This window comes from Cebidichthys violaceus, unplaced genomic scaffold (genome assembly GCF_023349555.1).
Source record: "Cebidichthys violaceus isolate CVI_PGR_0920_01 unplaced genomic scaffold, fCebVio1.0.p SCAF_23, whole genome shotgun sequence".
Lineage (NCBI taxonomy): Eukaryota > Metazoa > Chordata > Actinopteri > Perciformes > Stichaeidae > Cebidichthys > Cebidichthys violaceus.
In genome coordinates, this window is record NW_027176406.1 from 10,160,814 (window position 1) to 10,172,626 (window position 11,813).

General features: G+C 38.1%; 1 protein-coding gene across 1 annotated transcript; it reads left to right on the top strand.

The window, feature by feature from the left end:
- The first annotated feature begins 524 nt into the window (after positions 1-524).
- Positions 525-2,297, top strand: LOC137878331 (LITAF domain-containing protein-like). Its single transcript, XM_068718603.1, has 2 exons — positions 525-888; positions 1,014-2,297. The coding sequence occupies exons 1-2, from the start codon at positions 701-703 to the stop codon at positions 1,117-1,119; spliced, it is 294 nt and encodes a 97-aa protein (XP_068574704.1). The 5' UTR covers positions 525-700; the 3' UTR covers positions 1,120-2,297.
- The last annotated feature ends 9,516 nt before the right edge of the window (positions 2,298-11,813 follow it).

Genomic DNA, 11,813 nt, shown 5'->3' on the forward strand with positions numbered 1-11,813 from the left:
ACATATATTTATACTTATATTGTATATATATATGTATAATGTTTATACTTACATCTGTTCTACTTTTTTGCTGCCCTTTTTTATTCTTTATATATTTTTTTCTTGTTTATTGTAAAATAGTGTTTGTACACAGAGCGGAGTGGAAACCGGAGTGAAATTCCATGTATGCGCACGCACACATAAAGCTGATTCTGATTCTGAATCTGATAATCTTACGTTGTTAGCAGCGATATGACGTCATCACGTGATCTGGTCAACAACTCAGCTGTTGTGATGGTGGCTTCTCGTACCGTGGGAAATGTTGGAATTACAACTCCAGTTTCACACTACACAATGAGAACAATGTCATCTGTCATTTACCATAAAACCCTCTATCTTTGGATGCCTCAATTACTTAAATTACAGGAAAGGGAAATTGGAAAGACAGAAACAAAACAGAAAGTCATCATCAAGTTACAGTTGCTGTGCTGTTGGCAGCCTCTGCTGGTCTTGCTGAGTCAGTGCAGTCAGTACATTTCATCCTCAAATCTGGTAATGACGTCTAAGACTGAAAAGTCTAAAATAACAACAGAAATGTCTGACTTGCTGACCACATATTATTACATAATGCATTATGAAAAACAACATTAGTTATTACCTAAAAAAGGGGAACTATTAACCTCCAGTTATCTTGTACAAGTGAATATGGAGACTAAAGAATATGGAGATAAATCCTGAATTTTTTGTGCTGTGCATTTCCTCAGTGACTCACCTGGTAGTAACACCGGCACTACATGAAGTCCCAGGACAAACTGTGTGCCCCCACTGCCAGCAGACAGTGATCACCAACACAGAGCACACTGCCGGCCTGATGACCTGGGCCGTCTGTGGTGGCCTCGCCCTCTTTGGGTAAAAACAACTTTTTGAGGAGAAACTTGTCTAGTTTCTATCTACAAAAAAAGCTTTTTTTAAATCAGGTATTAATTGGAATTTCACAATTGAAATTCCAATTCATACCTGGTTTTCACCTGCATGTGTTTTCTCTGCTGTTGTATCCCGTTCTGCGTTGAGGCCTGTCAAGATGTGGAGCATCGCTGTCCTTCCTGTCAAAAAGTAATCTACGTATACAAGCGACTGTGAATGGGGGAGAATATCACAACGCTTATCTGTAGTCTCTCTTGCTCTACAATGTTCTTTTTTTATACCGATCAAAATTATAATCCAAAAGGCACTTATCCTATACTGACATCTTCACTGTCATGTTGTGACTCTTTCCTATGATTTGAATGCTTTTGATATATGCATCATACTGTGTTATATACAAAAAACTGTTTTCAGCTGTCTGCTGTAGTCGTTAGTCGTCCATTTTGTGCAGTTGGTTGCCGGGTGTGTTACTTTTCTGCAGCACACTAATTAGATTGTGGTGGTCAAAGGTCACTGGGACCTCATAAAACACATTTTTGGCCATAACTCAACTAATTTGCCAATTCTCATGATTTCATTCAAATATCTAATAAAATGGAGTGATGGGCATTTTAGACAGACATAACTGTATACAATGGAGAGGTGATTACTCAATAGTTTTCTTTAAAAGGCATTTATTCAATTCACTGTTTGGTATTTTCTACCAAGAGGATGCATCACACTGAGAGATTAAAGCCATGCTAGCTGCTCTGTGAGGCTGTACACAGCGGTGCTGAATGCTCACATTAGCATGCTAACATGCTCACAGGGAAAATGCAAACATACCAATGCTTAGTAGTAATATCTACTATGTTCATGTTTGAGTTAAGGGTGTTAACATGCTAACACTTGCTAACTATCATTAAACACAAAGTGCAGTTGAGTCTGATGAAATGTCTTTGTTTTGCAGGTGTGTGGTCATAAACTCAAATACAAATTGGAACTAATGGTTCTAAATGAAGGCTTATCTATCAGTTGCTAAGATGGTGGCGATAGAGGAAAGGTCAGGATCACAAAAGCCATTCTTCTGGGAGCCATGAATGTCTGTACAACTTGTTTTTGCATTTGATTGCAGTTAAGTGGCAAAGTATAAATGTGCTTGAAGCCAATGTGTCGGTTGTGAGGGGTGAGAGGCAGCCTGCACCAGAGGTCTGCCCAGAGGGCCACTTCCACCCAAACCTCCCAAAGGCAATTAAGAGAGTGGGGAGGAAAAACTGTAAGCGCAGGATTTGGGAAAAGAGAGAGAGAAGAAATCATTTGTTTATTTATATAGGCTAAATCAATTTAATTCATGTTTTTTCTCATGTATTTTCATATATGACATGTAGCTTTCTTCATTATATTTCATGACACAATTGTCCTTGCATCCTGCCACTATTTCCCAAAATACATATAATTTACCGTACATTCACTGTAACTGCATGTACCTATTTAGACTGATCTTTGGGGATTGCACTGTTTTTGCAATTGGTTACATTTGCATAGAAAGGGTGCAGTTGTTTGCAAATGTATGCGTATTACCTAATTCAAATATATGCAAATTCCACAGGAGGAACGAGACATTATTTGCATGTGATATATATAAGTCAAATCCAAATGTTGTGGGTAAACTAGTTCTTACTTTGTAGTTTGAAGAGGAATTTTCCATGATAAACTGGATTATTTTAGTAAATTAAACACTTTTTCTGTGGAACATCACTGCACCACTGTTTAAGCTCACATCTTATCAAGTGGCAACCTACAGTTCTGAAAAGTGGAAGCAATGTGGAAGTGCCTTAAACTTGCATTCTCTCTACTGACCAGCAGGCGGCGACTTTCTCTTGTTGCAAAAATAAGTCTGTGAGTAAATGACCTTACTTCTCACCTGATATATTTCTTCAGTAAACATTGTAAACATAAACATAAGGTTTTGGTTTAAATCGCTTGTTTTAAGTATTACTCAATACAGAATGATGTTCATTTAGTAAATTATGGTCCCATTCACAGTAAAATAGGCAGAATAGATTGACCGCTCGCTACTGCTACCAGAGCGTCACTTCTCTGCAGTCCAAATATGGTCACTTCCACTCATTGGTTGCAAAAAAACAAGATGGCGAAGGCCTAAATGCTGAATGCGAGGGATCAAAACGACAACGTCAACACAACGATGGGTGACGTGACGTCACGACAACTACGTCTACTTCTTATATCCAGTCACTACATTTTATGCAAAATGCACTTTTTCCCGGCTGTTCAACATAAACACGTGTCTCTAGTGTCTGGAGAGGAATGAGAAAAGACCATCCTCTCTGTGTCACCTCTCAGAAAAGATATGCTGCTCCATCTGACGTCCGATGGGGCTTTGTTCAACATAGCACCACCTCCAGCTCTCCATGACATCCATTACACATGTTCACTTTAAAATGCATAACAGTGTTGAAATAAGTTTTTTTTTAAATTGTCTTTTAGTTCATTTCTGAAAGCAAACTGACCTTGTTGATAAATGATAAATAACAGCAGCAACACATTTTTTTTAATGCATCACAATTATAATAATTCCTAAATTACTCAGTACCACTAATTGCCTTGTATGCAAGTTTTTATTACTACACTGTGTTTAAGGAGCGTACAGTGGAATCATTCAGATCAGAACTATCACACAAAATTTAACCTAAAGTATTTTCTGTACTTCTAATTAAGTACAAACGATTAAATAAGACATTGCTCCAATCTTATCTTTCCCTTTGCTGTAATATGAATTATAATAATGTATGTGATGAACAAAGTGTTCCTCACCTGTCTGGTCCTTCTGTATTGTCTTTTACTGCTTGTTATGAGTAATTTGTACTTTGAAAGAAAGGGATTTAGGAGAGGATTAATGCAGCACTCATTTCCCTTTGCTACCGATGGCAGGGGGAAGTATAAAGTAAAAGGCTGAACTAAACAGAAACCAAAACTTTACATTATGTGGTCGGTATTTTGTTATTACAACAGACACTGTTGCTCCAACAGTGGCAACCACTGCATGGCTGTGCCACCAAACAGCATGTATATAACAACCTTCTACTGTCAAATGTAAGTCAGTTCTGTTCCATAGACTCTCAGTAAATCATTTCAGATGTTCTTTATTTTCAGGCCGGTTTCGTGGATTTCGAGCTAGTCCTGGTTAAACGCTGTTTAATAGTGATACTCGTTACCCAGAGAAGTTGGAAGGACGTTTCTAAAATGTTACGTTTATACGTACAAACCTGTAGTGAAACATTAGCAGACTATGTTAGCACATCATTAACTAGCGTTAGTACTTCTATGCTTCGCTTGCTAGTGAAGGTATACTGAATGAATACACATGCTGCTTTTGCTTTTTAAGGATTGTAACAGTGAATAAAGTCCTTTGTTTTTTCAAAAATGAGATGATATTCTTTCATGGTGTGAGGAATTTTAAGTTTTAAAGCATTCCTAGTGCTGGATATTATGTGTCACAGTGTGGTTACTTGGGAAGTGTTAAACCAAGGAGTGTGGTCATTGAATGTATATTGAGTGTCTGTGATGGGGGTTTGAGGAATGCCAGGAGGTGTAAATCTGCGGGGGAAGAGGGTAGTTCACAGAGGTGTCTGCCCAGGACAATGGGTCAGGATCCAAGGAGGAGCCCATTGGACTTCAGCCAATCGTGGAGCTGATCGATAGGTTGAGGAATGTAACTCTGGGGGGACAAAGGAGCTGTTTGTCCCCTGAGAGAATCAGACTTCCTTCGTACCATGGGGCAGATACATCAATCTGTCCTGTGGTATGAATGGGGTCTCATATTTCTTGAAATATTTTACTATCGGTAGCGTAATTTGGTTTGTGATTGTTTTGGCTTCTGTTAACAATATTAAATACTTTTGATTTTGACCTGGACCTGCTGACTCCTGCCCTGCTTGCTGATGGAACAAAGAGTGCAAAGGGGGGGGCTGCTGCTTCTTCTCCTCAGTGGCCTTCTTCTCCACTATGGCCTTCTTCCTCTCTGTTTGAGAAATTTCTGAACATTACAATGGAGACAGACATAAACTGACGAGGAATCATGAAGGACAAAGTTTGGATCTTTTATTCTCTGTGCAAGTTTTTACATTCGTCAAACAGACATTCTCAAATCTCCTCAAAGTTCTCAATTTTCTCTGGCCATCAGCGTAGTTTGAAAATGTTGGATGTGCATGACAACCTGCCGCACGGATCCCCTGTGAGGTGCAGTGATTTTGTGACACCACTTTGGCCGTGCGGACACTTGCAAAACTTACAAATGCGCCAAACATATATATCATCCTTAAGGAGGAGGTTGGGACTAGAAAGGGAAGGTTGTGTCATTCACCCAGGAGACCGATGTTTGTGTCCCACGAGAAACCACTTATGTCATTAAGTTACATAACAAACGTACTTAATTTAACTCAAACCATGATCTTTGACTGAACCTAACCAAGTTGTTTTGTTTCAATTTACAATGTTAACCACTTTTGTAAAACTGATGACGTAATTTGGGAAAAATGACGTAGTCCTCTGAACTTAATTGATAATGCAGTTGAGTTGTATGGGAACATCATTTTTAGGAAACAGGTTTGTTATATCATATCAATATCAAGTATATCAGCTTTATATCATGTGTGGCTTCATCACAGTTCATGCTTTTTAGTGTACAGTTTGAAATTCAATTTTCATTTAAAAAAAGTTTCCTATATTACTTAAGGAATTATAAAAAACTGTTAAAAACCTGGATGAGCAAAAAATGTTTGTACTGAGCAACATTAAGACTTCACAGCGTGGCGGCGCTTATTTAAAGGGGGAATGAGACACAATGGAGGCCACGCTTAACACACTGTGTGTATAAGACACAACAAAGCTAAACAACAATATTAAAGCAGCAAGCACAACAAATATCTTTCAAAGCACTGAACGGGACTCGGCGGTCTGTAAAACACGGTAAAGATAAACTTAAACAAACAAACAATGTTAAGATTGTCTGCAGAGAGAGGCGATGTCTTGCCATGGTACTGCAGCACGTAGCTTACTGCAAATTTGCAGTTGGAGAAACTTATATAGACATCTCGACTATAGACATTCACCTCAACAGCTTTCTGTTGGGTGTTAAGAACTGCTGAAACCTTTGGGTTGGGCATTCTGGAGGGACTGGTTATTTTTTTATTATCTTTTCAAAATGTAATAGCGTAACTTGGGTCATGAGAGACTGGAATTCATGTGAAACATCCAACCGCACCCTTGGCTCACACATACCTGGAGTGGACTAAATCACATGATCCAAAGATTCTAAGATTAAGTACATACCACCAAACAGGCTTCATCAACTCACTAGTCACATATCTTGTCTAATTGATAAAAAGGAAGTTGTAATACAGTATAAAAAGCTTAATTTTGTAACCGGTTGTATATGGGCCCAAATGCAACACACAAGATTCCAGGGATCTTTGGCTTTTATTATAACTGAAGAACAATCTTGCAGCCTGTGTCTGGGAGGCAGGAGTCTATATAGGGGCTTGATTAATGATCAGAGGCAGGTGAGTGAGCAGGTGAAGGGAGTTAGACTGACGAGGAGGGAGTGACTGACAAGTAGAATGAGGAGGGTGTGGAGCTGAACTGTGACAAATTTCTCAATTAAGACGACCCTCGGCAGCAGACTTCTTCTAACGCTGACGGGCTGGAGATGGACGTAACGCTCTTTTGGAGAGATATACAGTGGTATTTTTACTGTAGGTCTACAGATCTCTCAACAATCTGTAGACCTACATACTGCTGAGGTAAACTTTGTATGAACATTCTCACTCCCAACTCGTCAAATACAAACACTTGGTCAGAGTGTGTCAGTTTCCACTTGTTGCATGCATAATTTATTTTCAAAATAAACTTCCTTCTTCACAGAAAGTTTGGTTTGGGAAACAAAACCACTTAGTTAGGTTTAGGAAAAGAGAGTGGGTAACGTTAACTTAACTTGCTAACAACTTGCATGCTTTTTGTGATTTTTTTTCATTTTCAAGCATGTTATGCATATATTGTAGGCTTCATTATATGCGTCTTAGTTAAGTTATTTTAAAACTTAGAAAAGGTTTCTCATATTTTACTTTTTGGGATAAAATAAGTATTCTGTCCTTTTATTTAATTGTGTAATTTTTTTTTTTTTAAAGTTGTATTTAAAAAAAAAAGTATTTTTTTTTCTGCAAAAAGTATGAGTAAGTTGGACTCTCCAAAATAATAATGATCAATTATGAATATAGAAGCAAGTGTCCATTCCAAGACACAACAAGCATTTATTTGCTAAACAGAATGAAGCAGCTCATTTGCCAAAATCCAAACATACTCTGCATGTTTTGTAAAAACTGGACAATTTCTGTCGGATTCGTGTTATGCCATGCCATTTATTTATTGCGCCCCTATGGGGTCTGTTTGAATGAAACTTTATCTCCTGCAATTATTGTAATGATTGACTTCGGTCTATTTATGTGCCACACCCTTGTGAAGTTCAGTGGTCAATATCTTGAAAACTAAATAAGATGTCAACAAATTTTGTAACATTTGATGATCTTGGTCCAACAATGAGCATAGAGAGTCTGTCTATAAGCACCCTGCGATAGTCTGGTGACCTGTCCATAGTGTATCGTGCCAACTCCCCCCCCCTCCCCCGACCCAAACACAACAACCACCAGCAGCTACAATAAGAGCAAGACCACAACCTGGTGCTACCACAAGCAGGCAGTGTTTGATGGGCATGAAGAGCACAGCTGCCTTTGGCCCTTTGTCTACCTGCAGGATACTCAGGTTGTTTATCAAGCTCAGTCACTGGGTGGAGCTGTCAGGTGATGGAGAAAATATGCAACATCGTCACAGAGAGTAGGGAGGTGATATTCTGCCATGGTACTGCAGCACGTAGCTTAATGTGATTTTGCCATCTCAGCATCTCCATAGTTTACTGTTGGACCCATTGGTGACCAAGATTGCTGAAACCTTTGTGTGGGGTCCAGGCCTTCTGGAGGAACTTTCTATCAGCCTTTCAAAATGTAACATCAGTGTAACTTGATTCCTGAGAGGCTGGAATTCAATGTGTCACACAAACAACCTCCTACACGCCTATAACTGACTGGCGTGAGAAATAAAAATCTATCAAATCACATGTTCTAAAGCAAGGGTGTCAAACTTGTTTTCACTCTGGGCCACAACAGCATCATGGTCGCCCTCAAAGGGCCGGTTGTAACTGTAAGACTGTATAACTGTACCTACTCCCTAACACATTGTTAAATAACTGTCTCTGCATTTGATTATTGTTTATTCAAGCGTAAAAATATTGGACATGAAGTTATATAAATGTAAAATGATATTTAAATTTCTGTTATAACATAAATCCTTTTAATTTAGGGTTAAGAAACCCACATTACTCTATCAAAGATCAAACTTTTAAAGTAAATAACAAAGACAAATATCAAGTACAAGTTATTACGTTAACTTTGTTCAAAGCTATTTTTGTCCTCTCTGCATCACTGATGTCTCTCCCTGTCGTCGTCCCGTTCATGCAGCTACATCAAGAGCTCCTCACTGATGGACAGGTCTGTCTTCAGCCTCTTATGAACACTGATAGATGATGTATGATGTATCCGTGTTGTCTGTGCTTTCATCAACAGCTAATGAAGAAGACGAGTACCTGCTCGTCTCTTCAGCAAGCTGTGTTGTCAGGTTGTCTGCTAGTTCCTGAACTCGGTCTGCGATGGTGTTTCTTCACAAACTGACATTTGTAAAAGTCTGTATCTGGTCAGAGCTCACCTGTTCACATACCTTTAATCATGCACTGGGCTGTTGCTTTTGTAAACATATTCTGCTGTGATTGCAGTCTGCCTTTTAATTTTTGGACAATTTAATTTTTTTCTTGGAGGCTAAATTTAGCTCCGTGTTTGGTGTCAAAATGCCGACATAATTGTATTCCTTCATCACAGAACTGCCTCATAGCACAGAAGACAGACTGCTTTTTCTCCTTGAAGCACAAACATGTATTCGCTTTCCCATCTTTCATAAAATGTTCTTCCCTCTGCATCAATTTTTTTCTTCTTGGATATTTTGGGATTATTTGTCGATCATTATTTGTCACTCAATCACTTGTTGGAAAACCGCTTTACGGGCTGTTGCCTCTCCTGTCCACCTGTTGTGATAGTTTTAATGTCGGGACACAGACAACATGCTATCTCATAATTTTGACTTTCTATCTCATAATTTCGACCATGGGGATATTTTTATTTTCTATTTGTATTAAAAGTCTAACTTTTAATTTAAAAAAAATAAAAATAAAAAAAAAATTTCTTCGCTCAAGTTATAGCAGTATTTCTCAAACTGTGGGGCGCAGTGGCATTACAGGTGGGGCCAGGGGCGGACTAGAGGAAAAAAAGTGACCCGGGAGTTACTGTCTGACCGACCCACTCAATACACGACACGTTGCCCAATCAATGCATCGCACATATCGACCAGTCAGTGGCCTACTTGGAAAAATACCCATACACTTAACATTACTTTGGATGATTACAAAGAATTTACATCATACATGTTTTTTTTTTATAACATTTGGATCCACCAATTTACCTGGATGGACACATCAAACAAACAAAACAACAAAATAATTTCCCCTCACGGGATCAATAAAGTTAGTATCTATCTATCTATCTATGGAATAAAATGATACTGGCTATTGTAACACTCCAAGGTAGGTATAGTTTGCTAGATGAATATGCTACAACTTACCATCATATCACTGTCACCAGTCGATGGTTTCCCAAATAAGTCAGAGATTTTTAAATATTTTGATGCACCTTCCTCCAGACATCTCTTCTTTTTCTCCCTGAGCTTTTCAGCTCCACCTTTAAAGGATTTACGTTTTGGCATAGGTGCCATGCTGCCGGCTCGCGCTCAAAACCGCCTTCGTCTGCGAGCGAGTGACGCAAGTGTTGAGTAGGCTAGAGTGATTGACATTAAATAACACCTAAAACAAAGTTAGACTGACGGAAGAGATTAGATGAGTAAAGAAGATGGAAACCATGAGTGTGAATACAGATGGCGAGGAATAGTATAAATCTCAGTCAGTGACAGAATAATGTACGGTGATGTTTGTGTCTGGTGAGGCACTGACACTACATAAGTCAGATATACAAATAAATTAACCCAATAGAGAAGCTTAAATCACCAATCAATTGGCAGCTTGCACATTAACTACTTGTTTTTCATATTTCATATCAGCATTCTTTACAAACACATAGGTAAGGTACATATTTGATTCCACCGGGAGCGTTTCAGAAGCGGAGCGCTCGCGGACGCCACCTGCGAACATCGTGAGATTCCGCGATAATCTGCGTAACAACCCCGGATGTATAAAGAGAACAACAAACACATAAAAGGTTACTTTACCTGTCCGACGTTGAATTACTGTTGATTTGTTCATATTTCCTTGTTTTTTGAGACATGTTTAAGCTTGGATATAGAATCTTGTGGTCAAAGCAAAATATAAGAAGAAGAAGAGAAGTGTAGAAGAAGAACAACGACAGAACAAGCATAAACCTGACCCGTGGGCTCTCGCTCGCCCTCTTCAGTGAGGCAGAGGTACTGTTTGCCTCTCTGTTCTTTTTCACTGCGGTTTAATGTCAGATCAGCAACACTAAATATGTTTTACATAGACGTGAAATACAAAAGTACAGATGGAGGAGTCACAAAATGTTGCTATTTCAATACAAATTCAACATGGACCATTTTGTTACAATTTTGTTGGGGCGGTGGGGCATGAACATTTTTCTTCCACCAAAGTGGGGCGTGACAGAAAAAGTTTGAGAACCACTGGGTTATAGTCACCATGTCTTTGCAATTTAATAGTTTGGGAACGTCAATTCATGATTACTAACTGCTTGAATTTGTCAATATGAAACATGTGGTTAAGTTATATAATCACATAATTTGTCAAAGTGATAAAAAAGGAACTTAGAATACTGTCTGAAAAGCTTAATTTCTCAATTGCAGAGTGATTACGGTTAACCATCACCAGTTCTTTAAAGCCAGCGTCCACTTAAAAAATGAGGTCAAACCAGCCACACGTTGTTTTGTGGTAACTATGTATACAAGAGAGGGAAAGAAGTGAAAATAAGAGCATTGTTTGGGTAAAGGAGGAGGCCATTTCACATGAATTCAGTCAGTCTGTCAATTATAACATAATTAATAAATAACTAAATGAACAAATAAAAAGAAAACAAATAGATTATTAATACTAAATTAATGAATAATAAATTAAATGATTGATAACTCATTAACAATAATAATTATGAATTCTTAATAATCTCAATTGAATAATCTCAATAATTCCCTGTGTCAGATTAAGTACTAATTCAGTGTATATAGAGGGAAGATAGCTCATATAAGTGATTTTTATAAAGGGCTTTTCCTGTTCTGAAGTGAACTTAGTGACAATTGGCAACACTAATGTTCTGACATTGTAATAGTGACACTATAAGGTCTTTTACTATTAATCTGAAGTGAAAATAGTTAGTGACAATAGACAATTTCTTTTTAGTCCTAATCAGTTTACAGGGAAGATAGCTCATATATCAGATTTTAAAGGGCTTCAATTTTGGAAATCTGTATCAGGATGTCTTGATATTGTCTGAGTGACACTCACTCTCAAGGGAAATGAGTCACTTGAAGTAACGTTTATTGGTTTTGTATTTTAGGTGGTGTCATTTTGAAGTCATATTGGTTTTTGGAAATTGATTCTTTATCAATAAGTTTGACTAAGTATTCACATAATTGTAATTATATTTTTCTGTGAAATACGGTTGGCAGGTGATAATTATTATGTTTTTATTCATCCATACCTCGATCCATTATCAGTAACT